Source organism: Polistes dominula, unplaced genomic scaffold, assembly GCF_049000335.1.
Source record: "Polistes dominula isolate Pdom_NZ unplaced genomic scaffold, Pdom_raw_medaka contig_16, whole genome shotgun sequence".
NCBI classification, from domain to species: Eukaryota; Metazoa; Arthropoda; class Insecta; order Hymenoptera; family Vespidae; genus Polistes; species Polistes dominula.
In genome coordinates, this window is record NW_028301040.1 from 4,058,889 (window position 1) to 4,086,025 (window position 27,137).

At 28.7% G+C, this 27,137-nt stretch overlaps 1 protein-coding gene across 1 annotated transcript in view; it reads left to right on the top strand.

Moving 5' to 3' along the window:
* The first annotated feature begins 365 nt into the window (after positions 1–365).
* dnr1 (E3 ubiquitin-protein ligase defense repressor 1) overlaps positions 366–27,137 on the top strand; it is a 173,050-nt gene continuing 146,278 nt past the window's right edge. The window contains exon 1 of the mRNA XM_015318045.2: positions 366–1,049. Within this exon, the coding sequence (XP_015173531.1) occupies positions 963–1,049 (87 nt within the window). The 5' untranslated portion in view covers positions 366–962. The remainder of the gene's footprint in view (positions 1,050–27,137) is intronic.

Sequence of the window (27,137 nt, forward strand, 5' to 3'; positions counted from 1 at the left end):
AACATTTTGATATACCCGCTGCATTTGGAGCATGCGTGAAATAAACCATGCATATGAGAGAAAAAGTGTCGACATTTGGTTCATGATGTAGTTTTTTAATTCGTGAGAAAAATAGATTTTCTTAAAATAAATTAATATAAAACATTAATCGAATAAATATTGTAAATTCGAATTTCTATCAAACTTAAAATTTATGAGGCGTGATTAAAAACAGTAAATTTATCAAATTAGAGATAAGCCAGAAGATGTCAGCTTAGTAGATGCATGCGATTGGTATGCGCACGCATCTCGTTTCTTTGGTGCGCATGAAGTTACTCGGTGTGATGGTGGGGGAATCAGCTGTGCAGGTACGCGAGCGTATCCCCGCTCCACCGCGCGGCAGTCCTCCGGCGGCCGACGCGTTGTAGATACGTTAGTGCGTTTAGGGTGCAAGTAGCGCCACTCGATACTTGCCGGAAGGTGATTCGATTTTGCGAACTAATCCACAGCAAGTATAACGGAGGCTCAGTCTGTCATTCCGCGCCGAGAAATGGAAGACGACGAGACGCTTTCGTTTGGTGGAAATGTGAGCACGTTGCCGACCTACGAGAAGGTTGTCGTCGCGTGCGCATACGCGGTGACAGATGTGCGGGTAGGAGCATTTTAAAAAAAATCTCTGGTTATGACAACGGACGCGACATCGTCCTATTACAATCAACAAAGTCTTCGGATTGAGAACGAGAACAAGCCGAGGGAGGAGAGCTCTACTGTTTATTTGTCATCATCATAAGACGCTCCCTACGACTGTTCTCTGTCAAGGGCATCTTACATCGAGTGTTGTTTATTTTTTCCTTTAATCCTTTATGTATCCTATTCTTCCTTTTTTCCTTTCTCTACTAGTGTCACGGGATTCGTAACGAAAGACCTGTTCTCTGTCTCCTCTACGAAGTAGAAGCTGTCTGGGTGGCAAGAGAAGAAGAAATATGTGGTGCCTTGTGAGCCAGGCTAATTCCGTCATCCTCGAGGTTCAGGTCGACCCCAAAGCCATCGGACAGGAATGCCTCGAAAAGGTGAGTCATTTATATCCTTATTTTTTTTCATTTTTTACCTTACTTTACTTTTCTTTCCAGTTTCATTTTTATTCCTATCTCTCTTTTGTGTTATTTATTATGCAATTTTAATATGAATTTTTTTAATCTACGAAAATGCATTGCAAAGTGTCGAAAAACGCGCGGTTTACTGACTCTTCTGTTGCGCATTCGTGATTGGTCCGTGGAATTGTTGCATTTGAATTGACGAATAGGAAGCTTTCGTCTTGTATCACATTTTGTTTTTTAAATTTAAATTGAGAAACATTCTTCGCGAGGAGAAACAAAGCCAGGTAAAATACAAAGAGATAATCTGCACCTTTGTTCTTTAGTAATCATCGATATCTTTTTATCTTCCTACTTTATATCTTTTCTACGTGATAAGTTTGAAAATATAATTCTTTTATTCTTTTAGTTTTACCACGTTGTTTTACATTAGTAAATCGAACTGAACATAGTTTTCATTATAGTTTCTCATCGATATAATTATTGTCTAACCTTGACTCGCTTCGTTAAATCGATAATGTTTATTTTGTCATTCGCATCACATAGATCGATATTAGATATTCAATTATAATAGAATTTACTTTATTAATATATTATTGATAAGATGATATATTATGACGAAAGATTATCAAAATAATATTTAAAAAATAAAACAATTTTATTGACTATTTATAAACGTTGTGAGAATACCTTAAAGTAACTAACATAAAACTAGTTGAAACTGAAAACTTCGTGAGCGTAATACTGATGTGAAAGCTGCCTTATGGTTTTACGTTCTAACTCACGTGCGCAACAGATGTCCCAAAAGCATTCGTTTGTATAGTAAATTGATACGAAATTGAACATTGTACATATAAACCCAGACATCTTAATTATTAATATTTTACTTTTAAACTTACGATGTAAAATAGTTATTAAACGAAGAAGTGCGAAGGATCGATATATAATTTTGAATTGAACGGTAACGTTAATTATTATGATGTATTTTGAATATTTTCATTTAAATAACGATCGACAGGTGTAGTGGAAATAAAATGATAAATTTATTCGTGGTTGTTTCGAGTTGGTAAAATTACCGAAGTGCATGTAGCCGATCTTTAAAATTAGAACGAGCGAGTAGCGTCAATTTCGTCTTGCGCAATCTTTCTCATTGTTAGTCTATTCTATTCTATTCTATTCTTCATCCTCTTCAACCTCCTCTTCTTCGTGTCTACAAACACGTTGTATCGTAGAAAGAGAATGTTCAAATATAAGCTTTCCCTCCTTTCTTCTTTCGATCATTTTAACGTAGATTTTTACGATATCAAAATAGGTCAAACGAAAGGATTGAAGTACGAGCAGCTCGTGTCGATATCTTGAGGGTCGTAGTATCGAAAAAGGGACTTAACGGAAGCGTGGTTCAAACTACTTACTCGCGTAGGTAATTGGAAAATGTAACTAGTACATGATTCTGCTTTTAATGATATCTAATCTATTTTTCTATTTTAAAAAGAACAACTTTTGGTAGAAATAACGTTTATTTCGTAGGAGAATGAAAACATTTTATTTAGATTGACGTTTTGGTTCCTACTCCTCCTCCTCCTCCTTCTTTTTGTCTTCTTATAAAACTGATTTAATGAATTTTCTTAAAATTTTTCATTAATCGTTAGTTTGACTATTAATCGTATTTTTTTTATTATCGAACATCTTTAAGTAATATCGTTCAGCAGATTATTTTCGTGTAACAAATCACAGGTAAGATACGTGTGTCTATACCAGAGATTCGTATTATAAGTTTTTTTTTCCTTGTCACGACTCAAATCGAAATAGTCGAAAATAATTTCGCGCGTGATTCGATTTCGATGATTTAACGATGTCTCCGGAACTATCCAATCTGTCGGAAAGGATTAACTTCATGAAAATATAGAACACCTGTACGTTCCTGATCGCAAACTTACTCGAGATCACCACCAGTGTGACCTCGAAATTTTTTTATTATCGAACAAAAAAATTTCTCTATATTATGATCTCGATTTTATTCATAATTCGATGTATTTCGATGTTTTCTCATTTACTGAGATAACTGATGTGAAATTAATTTTCTTTTTTATTTTGTTTTGTTTTGTTATATCTTCTCCCATAATTTCGAGCCGTATCCTTATACTTTCGTGTTTATTATCGGAGATTATGTTTTATCGTGATATTTTCGTTTGCAAACGATGATTAATGGTAGAAGAATCTATGGTACACATTTATAATGTTTATCGAGCTTATTAATTATTAATGAGATGAGCGAAAAGGGAACAATATGTTTTGTAGTAAATATTTACGACGTCAATTATGCACTTTAATTAGAAAATTTTATCGTTTAATATTGTTAGTTATTTCTTTTATACGATCAACAAAACAGATCTTATGTTAAAATATTTCAAATGTGCTACAATTGGCTATAATCGTACGAAATATATTTGTTCATCGTTTTTAAATGTTATTGTAGTTTTTTAAACACGAATGAGTCATACCTATATTAGGCTTAAAGTCTGATAATTAAATAAAAGAGAACATAAAGATTTATTATGTATAATTATCTTTAATTATTTTCATGGTCTATAATATTATATTTTAAATAATTATTCAGGAAATATTTTGGGTCAACTTTTTCCGTCTATGACAATTTTATCAACAATTTAACTTAAAATAATATGTTTTTTACTTTGCCGATCGTAAATAATGTTGAGCTCCGATATTTTTCAACCTTCCGTTGACAGATAATTTCGTTTAACGAGTCATACTTTTAAAATTCATAGAAAAAAAAAAAAATATATATATTTATATATATATATATATATACTGAGGAAATGTTTCACGTTGAACAACATTTTTTGTCTCGTTATCATCGTTAAACATCATTATCATATATTTTTCCTTTTACTATTCGTAGATCATTCTTTTTTTTATTATATTCACGAAAGTAATTCAGTTTCTCGAATTGATGGTAGTTATAATCAGAGTTATCTACTAAGACGCGCACGCGATTTATTTGCAAGAAAAAGGATAATCCAACGATTCTAAGATACGCTCACGTGAGTTTGCATGATGTATACTGGAACCTATAACTATGACAAAGGGGTAGGTTCGAGCCAACGTTGAATATGGCACGAACTTCTTTGATATAATAACGATATTCGCCATTATTTTATCGGCCAATCATAATCACGATCGTTCTTTTTATTTCACGTAGAAACTTGGAACAAAGGAAAGTAACAAAAAGTTATCTTTATTACCGATTTGATCAATTCATTTCTTTTTTTTTTTTTTTTTTTTTTAAAGTAGATAACGTAAAACGTGTACGATTACTTTTCCATTTTATTTTATCTCACGAGTTAAATCGTTGATCAAATTATTTTTTTGTTGTTGCAAAATCTTATCCCTTTCTTAGATCATTTTAATGATTTTCCGACAAGTCTAGGTTGTATCTTCTTTCACGTACAAAGCGAGTTACGATCGTAGAATAATTTCAAACGATGTGCGGATAGTTTTGCAAGTTTCCCCTACTCCTCTTCTCTTCTCTCCTTCTCTCTCTCTTTATCTCTTTATCTCTCTCGTCTGAAATTCTCGTCAAGCTTGGCCACGACGAGGTGTCGCGAAAATTAGGTCGAAATTGGTCGGAATTCAATCTCGGAATTCAATTTGCCTTGCCTTTGTGTTCCGGGACCAATGCGATCAACGCGAAGCAGTCATTTTCTAGATCTAATTTGCGTTTACAGATATCATGCTTCGGTCTGATGCTCAGTTACGTTAAAGTAAGAAAGAGAGAAAATAAGAATGTGAGAAAGAGATAAAAAGTAAGTGCTAGAGGGAAGAAATAGTGGAACGTTTTCACGTACGATATGATCGGCAGGGGGTAGTTTCGTAGTAGAAGAAAAATAATGATTTTATTTTAGTCGAGTATATCGATTCGAATAAATTCGATGGCGTTCTATCGAGAATTAAATCTCGAAAAAAAGTAAATAACGCGAGTTCATTTTTCTTCGTGTAAAAATTGAATTTTTGTCAATTTTTAAACATCGTTCGATCGTTTGATAAAAAGATTACGAGTAACTTTAAAAATAGATTTTAAATATATTATTATACACACATTATTATTATTACACATATATACATTTATTATTATTATTATTACACACATACACAATTATTTATTACACACACATACACATTCACAATAGGTACACAAAATTCTATCGACGTTTGTTCTTTTTTTTTTTTTTTTTGTAAAAAACTTATGTGAAATATGAATATTTCATTAAGAACATTTATTTTATCGATTGGAAAATTACGTCAAGAAATAAATTAAAATGCGGTTATCTTGTATGAACGAGTGACAAATGACTTTTATAGTCTGTCAAGTGATAGTTATAATCGATTTATTTCAATTTTACAATATATTTTGGTTTATCTTTCTTTTAGATATTCTAATAATTTGACTTGTTAAAATTTTTCATGTAAAACAGAACATTACAATTTTGTTTTATGTTAAGTATTTAAAAATGTCACAGTATCGGTATATTTTACATATGATTTTGTGTTTTAGAATAATCGTGTTCAATTTTGTTAATCAACGCGTAACTAAAAAATATGTTCAATGCAATTGTTCATTAAATGTTTGTATACTTTTTAGTTGTAATTAAAACGCATTGATTGCAAATTGAAAATTTGTAATAATTTATACAGTTTGTAAAATCTAATGATAAATAAACGAGGTATATAAATGAGAAACGGTCATTTAATCTCAGTCGAACGAAGGAATCCACTTGGTCGGTTTATTTGCTCTGTTTTTGACTGATCGGACAGTTTACGTCAGTTTCACGTGCTTCAAGAACCAAAGTCCTCTTCGAATTTACGTTGGAACGAATTCGAATAGTCGTTTATACGGTAAAGTTTACGCGAAACTCTTGCCAGAGGCATTCTGACTAAAATGTGTGTGATCGTTTTCGTTCAATATAGTATCGAAGAATTTTTACTCTAACAAAAATCCGATATACTAAATACTCTGACCTTGTTTAAACTATTTTAACTTAAAGTGAAACAGTAAAAATGTCGAAACATTTTCTCCATCCTTTCACACTCTTCGTTATCGATTAAATTTAAAACGTGTTAATAGGTGTTTAACTCTTTGTAATTTAATTGTTCTTTTTTTTTTTATTGGCGTCTAGTCAAATTATGTTACATTAGAAACATTTAACTTTTGGTATATAAGTTAATTTTAATAATTATGCTATGAGAAAATATTTAAAAGAAAATAATTAACAAAATGTAGATGTTTTAAACGTGTAACTTTTAATTGTAAATTACATGACGTTACAAAGAATTAAACAAACGTATGTAAATGTTATTAAATATTTTTTATATATTGATTTTTGTATAAACATAAAGAATCAATTGAAACATTTTTACTGAGCAGAATATCAAATTTAAACGAAGTTTTTCGTACGTGGGGCTCAATTTCGACCAAACAAAATTGTTAGGAAAGTATAAAGTTACGGTGCATCTTTCTACTTAACGTAAAAACGTAATATCGGAAAATTGATTCGTGAAATTTGATGTTTCATCCTTTAGTTAGACATTCGAATTTTCATTGGAGATTCTCTCTTTACCATTTCTTTTGATCATTTCGTACAACTGATACATGAGACCACCGAATTTGTTCTTTTTTCAACAAATAAAATTTATCTTTCAATAGAAAAGTTAGAATTATCGGATTAAAATTTAATTAATAGCGGTATATTAAATGTTCTTTAACAAACCAGGTAAACAAGTTGATCTTTACTTTCTCCGAGGATTAAAATTCGTAATTGTATTTAGCAAGAGGAAGAAAGAAGAATAAAGGGAATAAAAAAAAAAAGAGAAAGGAAAGAAGAGAAAATATAGAGAGAGAAAGAGAGTGAGAGAGAGAGAGAGAGAGAAAAGCTCTTGTAACTGCTCGCACGAAGGGGGTTGAAGCTTTCCGAGGAATGCTAGAGACTTCCGTAAGAATATAATTGAAACTCGAGGAAGACCCGGAAAGTCTCACTGGCATTATACGGGCCGTTACCTTCTTATACATAATTTAATTACTTCGAAATTTAATCGAGGCGACGTGCAAGTAAAACAAGAACAGCCTTTCAACTTGCACTTTTATTTGTCTCTCACTCTCTCTCTCTCTCTCTCTCTATCTATCTATCTCTTGTTTGTTCATTCTGTTTCTCTCTCTCTCTCTCTCTTTAAATAACTCTCATTTTTTTCAACCATTTTCCATGATACTTCTCATATTTTTTACAATGTCTAATAAACTTTAACATTTACCACATACACATATATAGTAAGGAGCACAATTGAACCAATCACCACTAATTTTCTTATAAATCATTATTTATTGCTAAGAATGTAGAAGAATATTGTATATATATATGTATAATATCTACTATCACTTAAATTTTGTATTAGAGTTATGTTATATAACATATATATATATATTTTATATTATTTATTGAGAGTGAAACTCTCTCTCTCTCTTTTTAAGTAAAGTTAACGAGTTGAAATTTTATGAAAAGAGGAAGAGAGAGAGAGAGAGAGGGAGAGAGTGAGATAGAAACCATGATCGATAGTTGATCGGTATAGTGTTAGTTTATACGTCTGTGTATATGTATATACAAACATATCATATATATATATATATATATATATATATATATATATTATGAGATACGTCGATCGATAATTATTGTGAGATGCGTTTGTTTATGGAAGGATAAGTGGTGATGTGACATACTCCGAGAGTATTCGATATACCTCAAATGATTGTTAATTAATCGAAGGAAATGTATATTGTAATCGAAAACCATCGAGTATTAGTTCAACGTACCGTCCTCTTCGAAATTCCTCGTTAGACACGTTTATTATAATCTGTGTGTGTGTGAAAGTTTGTTTTTATTCAGTGTTGTTTATGTGACTTCCAAGTAAGGAAATTCTATTTATTGCAAAGAATATTCACGTTAAACATATATGAAATTATCGGAGAGTCGTGTAAACAACATTTAATAAAAGAATTTTGGTAGATGACTAACGTGTCAGTCTGAAGGTGAATTATCAAGGAAGACGGTTATCTGAACATATACTCGGTGTTTTTAAGTAACAGTATAATTATATTGCTAATATTAATTAGCAATTATTTTTATATTCTTAAACACTCTATTTACTTGACTGTAGTCAAATTTAACTCTCGAAGTCATCACTGCATGTGAACGTTTAAATAATTACATTATAATTAAAAAAATATTAAAATTAGAATGTTACAATCTTAAATTCTCTTTATTGGGTGTATTATTACTGTTGAACACATGCTCAATATTCGAAAAGTCATATAAGTAATACTTAATGAAAGTATTTTGATTGATGACCAACGTGTCAGTCTGAAGGTGAATTTCGAGGATGACGGTATTCCGAAAATATACTCGGTGTTTCTACATTACAATTCATAGTTTTTTCGATTAATTAACAATTAATTAACTCAGTACTGTTCTCTACTCTTATACTTATAATTATTTTAACATATATACATTATTTTAAACATTATATACCTATTATCATACTTTGAGTATTAATTAATTCGAATTTTTTTTTGTTTCATTAGATGAAAATTTTCCCCTTCGAGATATCACTATACACAAACGTTAAAATAATTACGTATAATTAAAAAAAAAAAACATATTGAAATCATAACGTTATAATATTAATTTTTATTTATTTCAAATAACATTCCTGTTACGATGAAAATTTAATTAGGTATAGGAAAGACATTCGATATTATTTTTATACTCTCTCTTTTTGTGATATATTCTATATATTCTAAAGTGAAAAAGAAATGGGAAGAGAGTAAGTAAAGAGAGAGAGAGAGAGAGAGAGAGAGAGAGAGAGAGAGAGAGAGAGAGAGAGAGAGAAAGAGAAAGAGAGAGTCTAGAGACATAAGGAAGAATGTTCATTTAACTTAGATCGTTTTCGAATTTCACATGAGTCTACGAACGTACACCTATATCGAAAAGACGCCGATTCACCGTTCTGGGAATCTCATTACAACACTTAATTGCGTTCCTAAGGGAAATCCTTTCGTTGGTAAATTTTCTCTCTCTCTCTCTCTCTCTATTCTTTTTTTTTTATTTTCATTCTATCTCATTTTGTCACTACTCACTTTTTTTTTATTCTCTTTCCATTTGCTGTTCTCTTTCTCACTTTTCTCATTTCCGAAGGAAAAGAAAATATACACTCGGTGTTCCGTTTTCTTTTCTATCCTTCCCCCCCTCCTACCTACCTTTGTAAAATTTTAATTTTATTTTTTTTTTTAGCAACGATTTACTCTCATTATCTTTAACAACACGTTTCGTTTTTAAACCGTATATAATTCTTTCGGATGTAGTTATTTGATTTTACAGATATTATCAATATACATATGTATATATATAGAAAGAGAGAGAGAGAGAAAAAATAGGTGAAAAATATTTTAATCTGGTTGGATTTGTGCTAAAGTGTGATAAAAAGTTTGATTAATTTTATTAGAAAAATGTCAATGAACGAGTAGTAGTAGGTCGTATGAACGAGTACAGGATGATGATGCTGAGTTATCTGGAAAAATTGATGCATTTTACGTTTTATTAATTAATCCCATTTTTCTCATTCGTCAGATGAATTTTTTATTGATTACGAACGATGGACGACGGGATTACCAGTGGATATTATCACGTTTTTTTTTCTTTTTTTAATAATCTAGATAGATAATAGCTAATACAGAAGAATACAATTTTGTTCGAAAAATTATCTCGAAACTCGCGAACTATGGAAATTATTTAAAAAGGATTAATTGAGATACATTAAAAAAAAAAAATAAAAAATGATCTCAACGAACAATGAACTTTACGTTAAATTTAGATACGTGCTAATCATAATTGAGAGAGTCAAAATTGAAATATAATAACGCGAATTATAATATGATGCATTTACGTTATCGCATTGTACATTTACTTTCAATCTATTTCGTTATATTATTGTCAATTATTATCGAAACATGAGGATGAATTGGTTCGATTTCCGTATTCATACGAAACGAGTTACAACCGCATTTAATATCGTGGTTCGTCGTCACACACCGCCAATCTGCAAACTGCAGTAAAATACGCTACACGTATTTGTACATACACACATGAGCAGGTACATATACATATATAAGAATAAGTACGTATGTAGACAAATTTTTATCAATTAATAACATGACAAAATGAATATGTAAAAATGTACCTATACAAAATACTTTTTATTATTTTCTTCCCTTTTCTTTCTCTTTATTTTCCTTCCATCTCATTTTGTGTTTGTCTTTTTTTTTTTTTAAACCTTTTTCATCCTTTTTCCATCATGTCATGTACAGCATGCACCGGCATTACACTGTATCTAATTAATAGGATTAATTAAGAACTTTGTGCCAACGTCCTAGGCAAGTTTCTAGTAACTTTCAGTGACGATTTTTCTTTTTACTCCTTGTCGCATGTTTCTCAGCGTACGTAATTAGGTAACGTGGTTTCAAATAACTCTCTCGATCCTGCTATTTGTTTTTTTTTGTTCTTTTTTAAACTTTTTTCTTTCTTTTTCTTTTGAAATATTTCTCACAATTACACGAAATAATCGTATAATTTACGAATTTTCTTTTCTACATTACTCGTGCAAACGCATATCTATCGATTTTTCTTTCAATTCTTTTTTTGTATGTGCTCATAATTATAAAAATGGTTTAAAAGAATAAGTTATTAATCTTTTGTTTCGAAATTAAGAATTACATTTGAATATTTTTAATGAATTTTATTATAGAAATAACAAACATTATATCTAACGTTTCATCATTGAAAGTATCGTGAAAATTATATTGAATTAATTTAGTTTAAAATAATATGGTGTGAAATAACTGATAAATTCTTTTCTTTATTTTTTTTAAATTTTGATTTAGAACACTTTCATAATTATGGACACCTAATATATGTCATTTTCTTTGTAATTTGATCACATGTCTTTTAATATTTATTTTATGAACCAACATGCAAGGCTACGGTTACATCATTAGCAAAGGTGTGTTCATATTGAAAGTAAACAATTACTTTAGCGTGCTATTAAAATAAACAAATTTCACCGATGAACTCGCCAAGAGAGAAAGAGAAAGAAATGACTTAAATTTAAACATCAAAGTTCACGATGATGTAAGAATCTTTTTATTCAAATCTATTCAAAAGGCCTATCATTTTCTACTATTCAATCTTTATAGTGAAAAATGAAACAAGTTTTAATTTAAATGAACGGATAGATGTGTACGGTCAAATTTTAATAGTGTAATTTATATGAAAGAAATCGTTTTATGGGAAGTGTCAAAGTCCGAGTAAAAAAAATATAATTTATGTCACATAAAATATTAATCTTTTAATGATCGTTTAAATTAACGCCTATATACATGTATAATGGTTGAATAAGTTTGCATAAAATCATATTGAAATAAATTTATGTGTGTGTGTGTGGATATGTATGTTAAGTAAACAAAAATTGGAAAGTGAAGAAAAAAAGAAAAAGAAATAAAAATAAAATTCAAATTAAAATCAAGAAAGGTGAAATTACAGTAATGATCGTAAAAATATATCGATGAAATAAAACTGGTTATTTTCGTAATATTGATTTCGAAATTTTGTTTTCAACTCTTTAACGTTATATTTTTTCAAAATTCAATTCTATTTTTGTTCTCTTCGATAAAGAGAATCATCGAGAAATAGAAATGTAATTCCTATGTGAGTATGGTGTGTGTTTTGGTGCATTAAGAATGCAACGTTTCAACGTTTAAAATGCGTTCTACGAATGTCGTCGTAGACAAAGGAGTTGGGTTACGACATTTACGTGAATGAACTTGCAGTTGCAGAGAGAAGAAACAAAGAAATAAAAGAAGAAATGGATGAAAGCAGAAAAAGAGGAATTGAATCGTTTGGACGTAGTGACACGTAGGCGTAAAGAAAAAGAGAAAAATTGGTCGAGAGGCCACGATCAAACATACCTTTTCAAAATGATTCCTTCGTGGGTTTTAAAACTTTAGTGTCGTTTGGTATTTCGTTATTCCCAGGTGACTCATCGATTGTTTTATAGAACATACAACGGATTCCCATTGGGTATTGTCTTTTCTGTCATTGTGAACCTAATCATTTCTCTCTTTCTCTCTTACTCTTTGGCTCTAAAATGGTTTAGCAAAGGTCTCAAATGGACCATTACGATGTAGGTTGTCGAAAAATATCCGCAACTGGTTCCAGTGTTACAGTCATCTACTGAAAGATTTATTAGAACACCTTTTTTTTTCTTTCTATTTATTTTATTCTATATTTTTTTTCAATTAATTTTTATTATTATTATTTAATTATTAATTAATTTCTATATTTTTGAATTAATTTTATTTTTATTCTATATTTTTATTTTTATTTTTTTTTCTATATTTAATCTGTATTTTATTCTTTATTTTTTTAAATTATTTATCGATATTGTTATGTTAAAAATAAATGATGGATTTTATTTTTTTGTTATTTCGTTAAAAGAAGAATTTTCAAACGAGTATACTCGTGCAATATACCAAGTATGAAATATAAGAAAAAAAAAATACAAATTAAAATTGTGTACGAAAGTTAACGTTAGTCGATAAATTTAAAATGTAAATTAAATTATCGATTCTTCCATCAGATAATTCTTATATTTTTTTTCCTTCTTCTTCTACTTCTTCTTCTTCTTCTTCTTCTTCTTTATATACTTTTATATATATTTTTTTCTTTTACCTTTCGCGTTTGTTATTTAAAAAGATTCTTATATATATATATATATAGCTCTCTCCTTATCGTTTTTCTCATTTAGTTATCGCGAGTTTCTCTTTTCACTGTTCCTCCTCGTTCTGCTATCGACATTTTCTCAAAATCGTCAAAAGTTTTTTGTCCCGTATCGTCGTCGTTTCCTTAGTTCGAATATTGTCTTAGAGATACAAGCAAATATAGCAAGTATTCCTCTTCCCTCCTCTCCTTCCTCTTCTCTTCTAGTTTTATTTTCCGATTATAAGGGGTGTCGTAGAAAATGAGAGATAAATAGAAAAAGGAAGAAGTCTCTTAACACAACGACAAAACTTCTTTTTCTTCTTCTTTTTCTTTGCAATGGCCACGGTTGCGTCGTGTACAATGGCCCTTTCAATACAAGGCAATATCCCTTTACGTTTTATCCTATTCTCGTTTTGCACGTGCAAAAGAAGAAATGGTAGGAACCAACAGAAATGGAAGATGGAGTGAAAAAGAGTGTGTGAGAAGGAAGGTACGAGGATTGAGAAAAGGTTGATGCAAAGTGGGAGTTTGGTGAAAGGAGGAGGGGGGGGGGAGGTTATTATTACATCGGAAATTACTAGATTCATATTTTTCTCCTTTCTATTTTCTTTACCTTCTACTTTGATCCTTTTTTTTGTTTTTTTAATTTGATCTCTCTCTTATTCATATGGCTTTTCGCTAATATCGAGTCACCCTTTATCAACCCTTCCTCTCTCTCTTTTATTTTCTCTTTTTCTGTTTTCCTGCAATTTCCCTTGCAATTTTCCCCTACCAAAGAGGGATATCTCATTTTGTACTCACTTCGACGAGTTCACATATGGGAAAAGTTTGTGATCAAAAATAGTCGTTTCAGTAACGTACATACTTAATAATGTAACTTTTTTTAGTAGGATTTTCTAATAACACTTTAGATGTTTATTAAAATGTCATTGTTTATGGAGATATTGTAATTCATGTATTTGAAGTTATTTTTGTTTTGTTTTGTTCATTTATTGTGTAAAGTGATTATTATGTATATAAAGTATGATTTTATTATGTAAAGTAAATTAAGTATATTTTATCGTAAACGATTTATTGATTTTCTTTCTTATTTTCTTGTTTTATTTGTTTTTTGTGTATATCGAATTTATTTTCTTCTTGTTTTTTCTCCTGCCAATCGCAACGAGTCATTACACGTCCTATAATTACATCGTTATGCACGCTAACGCGTAATAACATCTCACTCACATTCGTTCAACTTTTCTCTATTTTTCTCTCTCTCTCTTTCTTTTTCTTTCTTTTTCTCACTTTCGCTGTGTTTCATCTATGAACGACCGTCATTAAGAACTTTAATGGCCTGTCATTAAAGGTACGCAAGAGTAGTTTTGCCACATCATACAAATTTTCATTACGTCAACCGATAAAAGGTAGGAATCCTTTGAAAGGGAACAAGAAAGAGAACCATAATTTTATTTTGTCATTTATTTTATTCATTCATTCTTTATTTTCTTTTTCTTTGTTAAAAGTTAATTAAACATATTAAAAATTGAAATATTCTAGAAACTTCTTATCTGTGCTATAATATTATTATAGAATTTTTTGTTATACAAAAATGTTTACGTTCGTAAAACACATCATTTATATTAGTGTATATATCTATTTTGTTTTTAATAATAATATAATCCTTCTTGATTATATTTTGTAACACAAATGAAGCTTGTTTTACGTTAGCGGTTAGTAAGATATGAATTTTTAAACTTAACCCAGCTTTTCTCAGATATACCAGAGAGAAAAGATTTTTAATCTTAGAAAAATAGTATCTTGGAAAATATTTCATGTTAAGTCTGTACACAAGTATCTTTCATATTTTTAATATATATTTTAGTCACACACATACACACATAAATATACACAAAAATAACCATATGAGATTTTCCATGATAGGTATAATAATATTTAAAATTTGTTTTCGAACGAAGTGGTGGTAGAAGGTTTTGATTTTTTCTAAAATCAAATTTTATTTATATATATATAGATATATCAATTTTGAATTAGAAAAAACAAGAAAGAAGAAAGTAGAAGATAAATAAAAAAAAAAAAAGAAAAACGTATCCAATTTGAAAATGAGAAAAGAATAACTTTTCATTATTCGTGATTTTACTTTTGGAACGATCATCATAGGTCGAACTATTTTTTGTCTCTTTTTTTTTTTTTTTTTTTTTTTTTAATGTTCCTTTTCTTTATACCTTTTTCTCTCTCTTGGAAAGTAGGATCCAGCTTTTACAGGGCATATCGTCGCTCTCGACATACCGTTGTATGAATCTTGGCACGAAGTATTACGAGCATTCGAGGACACGACGACGACACGTACATATGTCGGGGGCGGGCGTGCACACCACACTCGCGATTCGGAGGATATGCTTTGTGGAAGTCGAGGACCGATTGGATTCTCGATATTCTGACGGAGAGAGATACGAGATAGAGATAGATAGATAAGATAGATAGATGGATAGATATATTCGTATACATACACGTTCAAATTTGCGAATGCCTTTGAATTTGAAAACATCACCCGATTTCATTGCTATTCGTGAACATAGATTTATTTTGATTTTTCTAATTATGAATATACGTACGGAAATATACTCTACTATTTTCAGTATTCAATCAATATAAATTAATAAGTTATTTTTTTTCTTAAATAAAATATAGAAACATTCTGGATAAAATTGGTTCATTTTAATTTTTTTTTCTAATTACGAGACACGTACGAAAACACGTACGGAAATATAGTTTATTTTTAGTATTAAATCATTATAAATCAATAAGTTATTTTTTTTTCAATAAAATATAGAAACCTCGGATTAGAATCTGTTCATTTTAATTTTATTTTCTAATTACGAGACACGTACGAAAACACGTATGAAAACACGTATGAAAATATACTTGATTTTCAGTTTCAATCATTATTTAAAACTAGTAAATCATTTTTTCAATAAAATATAGAAACCTTCTGGATAGAATCTGTTCATTTTAATTTTATTTTCTAATTACGAGACACGTACGAAAACACGTATGAAAACACGTATGAAAATATACTTGATTTTCAGTTTCAATCATTATTTAAAACTAGTAAATCATTTTTTCAATAAAATATAGAAACCTTCTGGATAGAATGTGTTCATTTTGATTTTTTCTAATTATGAGACACCTACAACAACACGTATGAAAATACGTACGAAAACACGTACGGAAATATTCTTGATTTTCAGTATTCAATCATTATGTAAAATTAATAAGTAATTTTCTTTTCAATAAAATATACAAATCTCCAGATAAATGAACTATTATATTTAAAAAAAGAGAAAGAGAGAATTCACGAATCATTTGCAAATGATAATATTGAAATATATTGAAACTTATGGATAATAGAAAATATTATTGGAAGTGTATTTTCGAGGGATTTTAATTATCTTAATTGAATGGAAAACAAATGGATTATCTTTAATGATGCATTATTCGATACGAGAATTTATTGATATGATATAAATCGAGCTTAATTATTTGAAAAATTGGATTTATATTTAAATAATATTGAATTTTCAATAATATGGAAATAAATTTCTCTTTCTTTATCATTTTACATTTATTTTTATAGATAATAATAATTATTATTATTTATATTATTGGATTGAATAAAAAATAAATGATTGAACAAAATTTTATATTCATAATTTTTTTTATAAATAGTATTTGAGTACATACACATGCGAGAATTCTGATATCTTTGAGTTTAAACACTGAGTAGTTTCTCTTAGGTTAACGTAGAAAATGAGCTCAATTCAAAGATATGTTAGGCTGTATGTACTTGAGTAATAGTTAACGTATAGTATATTCCACTCGAAGTTTCTTCTATCTCTATCTCTCTCTCTCTTTCTCTTAACGTTACCATCTCAAACTATGTGCATAATAAGCACAGGTGTTCTTACGATGAAAGAATACTCATTTCGAATGAATTTTGCTAAAGCACTATTGTTTTCCTTCTTTCGTAAAGAAATAGTTCATTCAAATAAATTCAACTACATAAAAATATTTTTATATTAATCAACGTATTGTTTTTATATATTGTAAAATGTTATAAAAAAAATTTTTAACTCGTATTAATTTGATTTATACGAGTTATTCGATATTAAAACGAATTTCTTTCGCGTGTTTTTACGTATCAATGTAATTTTCTTGTTTTTTCTTTTCTTTTTTTATTCCACAAGTTGATTAATCAGATTAAAATAGTTAGGTTCGTAGTTTACGTTTCTTTTTTTTTATTATTTTTTCTTCTTTTTTTTCTTTTTCGTTCTTGTCTCATTCGATTACGTTTGACGATAGGTCGATAGCAGTCAATATGATTTATTGTTTGATTAAAATCAATTGGAATTTCTTTTTGTTTTTGTTTTTTTTTCTTTTTAGAAGAGTTTGTTAAAAAGAACATTGAACGTCGAGAAATCGAATGGTTTCATTTTTATATGGTTTTTTTCTTTTTGTTTCTTTCTCTTCTTCTTCTTCTTCTTTCCAACTACCACCATCATCCACGCACCCCACAAAATCTCGTTTTGTGACGTTAAAGGACGCTGACGTCTCGTCGATTCGAATTCGTTTCATGGTTTATATCCTAGGATCGTTCGCGTAGATGGAAGTAACCGAATCAGAAATCAGAATCGAAGCTCTATCGAGCGATTTTTCTGGACATGCCGAACAGCAGCAGCAACAGCAGCAGCAGCCACTCACTCGGTTAAATCAAAAACGAATTTAGGATGTCTATGCTGTAGTAAACCGTTGGAGCACACAGAAACGTCGTCCACGTAATTGGATTTTCGATATCGAGAGGCTCGCGAGATAAAACGAGTCCTGTTCGATAAGAAACGAGAGAGAGAGAGAGAGAGAGAGAGAGAGAGAGAGAGAGAGAGAGAGAGAGAGAGAATACACGTCAAAGAGAACTCAACTCTTGCAATGCAACTGCATTTTTTTGTTTTCATTCATTTAGATCGATCTATCATATTTCCCAAACGTGCGATTTAAATCACTTTCATATTGTTTCTATAAATTGAATTTTTATTTTTTTACTGATCATAAAATAGTAATAATAATAATGATAATCATAATGATAATGAATGTGTATGAATATCTGGAAGAGAAGTGTGTTACACTTAATAAAATATCAAACGAGAAATAAATTGGATAAACGAATTTCAAGTTAACGGTTATTTCGTTAGTGTTTTATTATATTTTTTACGATGTTTTATTCTAATTATATTTTATAATTATTTATTATATAATGTTCTGTTTTAATTGTTTTATTTATATTTTCTTTTCATTGATATAACATGCAATGTATTTGTTTTTCTTTTTTATATGTTTTATCTTGAAATTATATTTAAATATTATTTCTTTAAATCATTCATTCATTATCATATTAATTTGGAAATATTTAATAGTAAAATGAAGCCTATTTAATAATAATGAAATATTAATAGAATAGATTTTGTAATTAGATCGTTTTCTAAGACGATAATCGTTCTTTATTATGTAAATTTATTATTAATTAAAATTCGTAGTTGATTTACCCATATCATCGTTGTAAATAATTATAATACAAAACGTCAGCTGTGCTGTAAAAGAAGATCAACTCTACGACGAGTTATATACGAGCTCTTTATTATGTTAGTTTTCTAACATTTACAGACGACAGGTAAATTTTCATTCAATGGTCGAGGTGGAAATATTATCCAAACGTATTGTAACTAACGGTGTTGAATTTATATCGTGAGAAATAACAACACCGAGTTGAATCTAATGGGCATGTATATATAAATGTAACTTTTTGGCGACCCAGTTGTTCGTATTGAGAATAATCGAGACATTGAGAATCGATGAGACGTCGTGGAAGTGAGAGAGAGAAAGAAAAAAGAAAAAAAAATTGTTCTAGTTGAACTGGTACTACTGCTGCTTGCTATAACCACCACCACTATCACCACCAACTAACCAAACCAATGGTTGCTGTTACCGAACTTTTCTCCTATGAGAAATATATTGTAAACGATAATTTACATTTTTTTGCGCTCCAAATAATATAAAATAAGGTAACGTTAAAAACTACCCAGCATTTCGTTCAACGAAGAAATATGCTTTGTAATTTTGTAGAAAATGTGAGAAATATTTTAATATTTATTTCTTCTTCTTCTTCTTCTTCTTCTTGTTTGAAATATTTTATCAGATAATGGATAAAAGAAAAATCATAAGGTAACGTGACTAAAATTTACTAGTTATAGTAAATTTTAGAAAATTTCTAAAATTATATTTAAAATTATATTATTAATAAAATTTACTATAACTAGTAAATTTTATAGTTATAGTAATATTTTTTTTATATTATTATAGTAATTATTTATTAGTAATGGTATTATTACTAATATTTATTTTTATAGTAATTTAATTAGTTATTACATTTCAATATTTCGAACAACGTCAATTGTATCTACTTTGAAATATAATATTTTTTTGTTTTGTTTTGTGTTTGCTTGTCAAGCTTTTCAATGACAAAAAAAAAGACAATTTTGATGAAATTAATTTAATATTAAATAAGACAATGAATTTTTATTTCCATCCTTTATACATAGATCGTAATAACAAATGTTTGAAAAAAAAAAAAATAAGAAAATTTCTATTAGCCTGAATAAAAAAGGAAAAAGAAAAAACGACGAAAATTATAACTAGTGAGAAATATTTAGTTCTTTCTTTTTTTTTCTTTTTTTTTTTAGTCAAATATTTCAACATCAAATATTTCAATTTGAAGTATAAAATATAAATGAATATAACGTAATATATTTCATTGAATTTTCCTAACGTGAGAAGTTATTCGATTAAGTATTAAAAAAAATATATATAGAAATATATTTTCTAAAGTTTCACATTACGGTGCTACACAGAATTTAACAATCATCGAACTTTGTACGGAAAATCATCTGTACGAATCCTTTTTTTTTTTTTTTATTTATTTTTTTGACATGACGGATGAATTCCATCCAACGAGGAAACAAATTGTATCGCATCCGGGCAGGAACCGTAAGCGAAATAGAGTTTACACCGTGAAACAGAATTTACTCGGTCACACGAGAATTCCGATTTCGTGGATTCTCTGATTTTATTTTTTTTTATTTTTTTTTATTTTTTTTTCTCTCTCTCTCTCTCTTTCTCTCTCACACACACACAGACACACACTTTTATGTTTCTTTATTTTTTTTCTCTTACGGACGATTTAAAAAATTTGTTCACATTTTTTTTTTCCACCAAACTAGTCCTACTATTTTTTTTTTCCATTTCAAATCCACGCTCGCTATTTTAAATGAAGATAAACTTTACTTAAGGGAAAAAAACTTTTAATCGTTTTAGCAAAAAGAATTGTTTCCGTAACAAAAAGTGTGGACCGAATGTGGACAAATTAATTTCATTTGTTTATTTAATTAGAAAATAATTGCATTGTGCTTGACGTAATAATTATATATAACATATGTATATATTTTAAACGTTACAATTCGTATCAGTTAAAAACTAAAATTGTTTCATACTATCACAAATGTTGAATAAGTATACTTTATCATATATATATATATATATATATATATATATATATATAATCATGAATAATAATACTAAATAATTCTTAAGAAGGATACATACGTCAATAACTTTTCTATTAGTCTATTTCGTTGGTTCTTCCTGTTATAAAAATTTAACGAAAACGTAAGTAAGTAAATAAGAAAAAAGAAAAAAAAAGTATACGAGGATATCAAGAAAAATCTCGAGTGCATTAATCTTTTATTTTTTTTTCCTCAAAATCGAACTTCTTGGCCTTTTAAATTCTTTATAACCTTGGGATCCATTCATCTCTCACACGTACGTACGTACGTACGTACCGACATATATAGAACGAATGCATTTACCTATCGGTAAGAAATTTTCTCATAACCCAGGTGTACCGAAGAAGGTTACGAACGAAGGTACTGAACACAAAGATTACTTGCGGTTAGAATATGAAGTTTCCAAGAGCATCGATCAAAAACTACGGATAAGATAGAGGAGTTATGTGAAGACGATCATTTCAAAAGGAAAATCTCTTTTCCTACGGTTAAAAAATAGTTGAACATGTTAAAATATATATATAAAAAAAAAAAAAATTCATAAAAGTATTTAAAAAGGGGGTCGGAATTTAAATTAAAAATCATTTCGAGACATACATTTTAAATATATATATACGTTTTGAAAATAAATGCAAATAGGATGTGAATTAATTTGAACGTAGTAGTTTCGCATAAATAATACGAACGAGAACATTTTCATGTAAACGCGCGTTCAAATTTTTCAAAGTATATAAAGTAATATCATAATATTATTTGACGAATTGAATTTAAAATTAATTAGAAAATTTTCGTTTGCACGTTGTGATAGTGGTGAATGGTGAAACACTAGAAATACTTTAGGAATGTATAGGTAACGATCTATTCATTTCCTGCTGCCAACCTAACGGACGATTTAATGTATTTCTCCCAATTTCCGTTCACACCACCACGTCCTATCGTCAGAGCAATGAATGACGTACTAAGTCGACACCAAAGTCCATCTGGTAACCTACATCATGCCTGTAGGTTTTTGCCAACTCAAAAGCGTCCCATCAAAAACATCCTCTCTTTATATCTAAACCAATTCGTAGAATTGACGGACCTAAATTTCTAATCGTGAGATTACTTTATTTATATTTTTCTTTTCGTACGACTATTTACTATATATATATATGTAATAAAATTAAAATAAATTATTATAATTAAAATAAATTATTATAATTAAAAATTAATTATATATATAATTAAAAATAATATGGAATTAATGTTTATATATTATTAGAATATGTAGATAATATTATATATCATTCTATATATATTATATTATATAATATTACATATTATATATTAAATTATTAATTAATATATAATTATTATTGGCAATGAACTTTCGAGTTCCTAATGCCAATTAACAATAATATAATTATTATTATGTATTACATATTATATAATATAATATCTATATAATATTACAATTATATAGTATATATATACATAAGTAAATAAGTTAGTATATGGCTTGTTACAATAGATGTAAGCTTTATGACAAAATTATGTGTAATTTCATGGGAAATGTCGCTTGTTACCCATTGTCGTCCACAGTAGTAGGATGCTTTGCTACCGTAATTTTATGCTACTTCGCTGAGATAGGTTTTCTTCTTTCTTCTTGTTCCATCTTCTTCTCATGCATGACTTCAAAAGTGAAACGTTACTCTTGTCACGTCTTGCGAACATATATCACCTCGTCAACTCTTGAAAGAAGAAGAAGAAGAGGAAGAAGAAACGAGAGAAAGAGAGAAACAAAACACGAATGGGTAAAAGAAAGATAGAAATATAAATAGAAAGAGAAGAAGGACACGCAGTTACAATTTTACATCTTCATCACACCGTATAACTTTGTAACTCGTGACTAGTGCAATTTCATAACGGATTTACATCTCACACAGGAAAGAAAGTAGCAACTACTACTAACGCACTTCTGTTTACAAATGTTTCATCTATTTTGCATTTTTTAAAAGCAAAATTTAATCTATTTTTATCTTTCCAACATCTAACCACACTTTATCCCTTTTATTTCATTTAAATCTATCTTCTTTTTAACTAACACACTTTTTTTTTCACTTTGTACACTTCTTCTTTTTATCATCTCGATTAGAAAATTTTTCTCTTTAGGTGTTCTCGTAAACGAAGATTATAATCTTCAATAATTATTCAACGATGTCGGTAAATCTTTGGTAAGAACAAAAAATGGGTCACGTTATCTTTTTCCTAACCATTACTTCTTCTTCTTCTTCTTCTTCTTCTTCATATTATTATTATTATTATACTTCTTATATATACTTTAAGCTATTTTTCTATTTTATGTTTTCTTTTTCCGTTTTCTCCTTTCATCCTCAATTTTTTTTTCTATTCTTTTCTTTTCTTTTCTTTTCATTTCTTTTACTTTTTCCTATTTTTCTCAACGAAAGGTTCATGCAATTTTTTTTCCCCCCCCAGATTTAAAGGCTGCATTTAAAACGCTTCATTACAGTCAAACACGCGCGTGCTGCACCAGCCGCGGCCGTGGATTATGCATCTCTCATTTGCCCCTGGAATATGCTCGACGATTTAGATTGCACCATTCGGTTGCAGCAAGTAAAGATTAGAGAAATCTCGTCCTTCGTATTATATTTATGTATTCATGTATACATATATACCTTTATGCATATATATAGTATATATAACTATTACTTCGTGTTGTTGCTAACCGAACAACAAGCGTTTTCCTTATTCTATGCGTGAATCGCTATGTTCCCTTTGGATTTGTCATGCTACTCTTACCTTGATGCAATTTGCATGTTGAATTACTGCAAGAAATGGACCGGATATTCTACTCTACTCTTGTATCGTCTTTTCGAGATTTGTCTTACTTACGAAAGTTTAGGCCAATTTCTAAATCGTACGAGAAAACGAAGTTTCGATAGGTGGATGTTGGAAAGGGGGAAAAGAAAGAATGATTACGTGTGAGTTTAAAAAAAAATATATAAGAATAAAAAAAAAAAACATAAAAAGTTGAAAAGAACATATTTTGTTTTAGAAAACATTTTTCTTTAGAAAAAAAATTATTATCTTTTTATATATAATATAAATATAATAAATATAAGTATAAAAATAAATATAAATACAAATATATAATATTAAAAAAAAAAAATTAATTTTTTACGAAGATCAGTATTAAAAACAATTTGAGTTTGAAAGAAACAAAAGTAAATAAAAAAAGAAACACAAAAAGTTAAGAAAACATATTTTGTTTTATAATATTTTTCTTTATAAAACAAATTATTTTATATATAATATATTTTTTATATATAATATATAATATAAATATAAAAATATAATTAAATATAAATATATAATATATAAAAAAAAGTAAATCTTTTACGGTATTAAAAATAATTTGAGTTTGAAAAAAAAAATAAAAATATAAAAGAAACACACAAAAAGTTAAAAAACATATTTTGTTTTAAAAAACCTTTTTCATTATAAATATTATAAAAATTATAAAAAAAAATAAAATAAATCTTTTACAATTTATTAAATCAATATATAAAACAAATTAGAACTTTTCTTTTTTAAATAGAAATAAAATTTGAAAAACGTTTTCCATTTCTTCTTCATCTTCTTCCTTCATCGACAATAAAATCAATGTTCTGGAAATCGTTTGTCCTACCATCGTCGAATATTTACCGCATAATGAGAGTGAGAGATAGAGAGAAAGAGAGAGAGAGAGAGAGAGCAGCCCTTACACACCATCTTGTCGGAAGCACTACGGGAAATGTTACCCTTCTACCGAGTTAGATACTTTAGCCAGAACGTTTTTGTAATCCTCTTTTCTTCTTTCTTTACCCCCTTTTTTCTTTTCTTTTCTTTTTTTTTTCTTTTTTTTTTTTTCTACAGCAGTCCACTCGGTGTAAGTGGTATGAATATTCAAAAGTCCCTGGGCCAAATCTAGACCATCGGAATTAGAATAAAAGTTTTACGCTCGGTTCACGTCGTACTACTTGAGGGGTAGGTAGGGGATGGTAGAAGGGTACGGGGAGTATGTGTAAAAATATATGTATATGTGTATGTATGTATATATATATATATATATATGTCGAGAAATTCGAATTCGCGCTGATGATTCGCATTGCTTTTTATTTTCTCCCTCACCACAGCCCAACGTTGCCCCATCCCCACTCCCAGTCCCAGCCTCAGCATGGTCTTTTTTTCTCTCATTGCTTCTCGCGTATTTTCACCCGCAAGGATACCCGGCGTCAACGTTGGGATTTCATTACGTTGGCTATAAATTCGAATAATAAAAAAAAAAAAAAGAATTGGATAGATCGTACGTGTACCAAAAAAACAAAAAAAACAAAAAATACAAAACTCGATGAAACGTGACATTTTCAATCCTATAACAATAGTCTTCTATAAAAAAAAAATATACATACATGTAACTATATATATATATATATATATATAATGTATGTGTGTGTGTGTGTATACGTAGATTTTTCTTCACATTTTTTTTCATGCACGCATTTGCAATTCTTTTTTAGTTCTGTCCAATCGTATTCTCGTGTATTGTTTACATCGAAGCAAAGCGGTTTTATTTTTCTTTTTATTTTTTTTTGTTTTGTTTTAGCAGATTTTAGTTTCAACCGTGAATTGAAAAATATTTTTTGAAGAGGATATTGAATGTCGAGCGTTTCTTTTTTAATTTTTTTTTTTTTTAATAAAATTTCAATTTAGTTTACATATTACAATTTTTCCATTTTTTCTATTTCTTTTTGGTCGTTTATTTTTTTGCTCGAAAATAATGGAAGGTCTCTTCTTTTTGTGTGTTTTTTTTTTTATATTTTTTTTTCTTTTTTTAAATAAAATTTCGTTTTAGGCAGTTTGTATATTATTTTTTCTTTTTCTTTTTGTTTATTTATTTTTTTGCTTGAAAAAAATGGAAAGTCTCTTTTTTTTATTTTTGTTTTTTATTTTTTCACCTGGACATACGCTCACGCGAGAGTAAGGTATCTTCTTTTTGTTTTTTAATAAAATTTCATTTCGGTTCATATATATATTATTTCTTCTTTTTCTTTTTTGTTATTTATTATTTTGCTTGAAAAAAAAAAAATGAAAGGTTTCTTCTTTTTGTTTCTTTTTTCTTTTTTTTTCTTTTCACCTGGACATACACTCACGTGAGGGTGTAAATGAGTGGACTCCTCACGGTTTTTTGAGTACAACTTGACGCTCCAATTCGGTTTAATGTTAAAAAGAACATATTATATTTATAAATGAAAACGTGTAAACGAAAAGTAGGTTTAAAACGACGATTTGGGGGTGTGTAGTAACAGTAGTAGTAGTAGTACCTTCGGGATAAAGACGAAAAAAATTGTATACTAAAGAAAATACACGATATTCTTTTTCCTCAAGAGACTTTACTACAAGATGGCTTCCACTATTTTTTTAATCTCGTTCTATTCTTTATACTTTTTCATACCGATGTGAGAAACTTACGGCCTTAAACAACTGTCCGAATGATTTTACACATATATATATATATAAATTTGAAGTGAAAAGAAAGGAAACTTTTACTCATATCAGTTTTTCATTCTTTCCTTACTCATGTATGATACCCTGTTATGATTCTCCCGAATGGTTTTATGTGAATGTAATTGTTTACGAAATTGTATAATATTGTATCAAAAAAACATTCGAGTTAATTCGTCGATAAAAATATATAATTGTATATAATTTAATTATTTATAAAAATTCATTTATATAAATTATGTATAAAATATAATTATTTTTATTTGTGAATTTGGATTGTGTTAAGTGTTAAGAAAAAATATCATGTGGGCAGATCACACGTGTTAGAAGTGAAACCTTCGAAAAACTAAGTTTCGAGAGAAAGAGACGACTGCAGAATATCAGGAGTAGGATAATTGTTGGGTTTATTTGTTATAATATTATTATTATATTATTGTTATCACATTCAAAAATTATTATACGTTTTATTGAAAACACATATAAATAGATAACATATTACACAGCAAGCAAGTTCTCAATTCAAAGAAATGAGACGAGTTGCTTCTGGTAACTAAAAAATGCATGGTAACTAAACACCTCTGTTAGTGTAGTAAACACCTCTATAGTAAGGTTTTTTCCGAAAAGTAGTGAGGTTTTTTTAATAAAGTAGTGAGGTTTTTTCCGATAAGTCCGTAGGGTCTTTCCGATAAGTCCGTAGGGTCTTTCCGATAAGACCGTAGGGTCTTTCCGATAAGTCCGTAGGGTGTGTTTAATTAGGCCTCGTAGAAGAGTCTCGTAGACAAGCCTCGTTAAAAAGCCTCGTAATCGAGTTTCTTGTATTTACAAACTTTTTTATTGTATTGAAAAATTAGTATAAATTTCCTAAATACGCAAACATTATAATTAAAATACATGTCTTTGGATATTTATAAAAAAAGTATTCTACAATGTTGTCTAATTTTTTTTCTCTCATGTATCTTATAATCAAT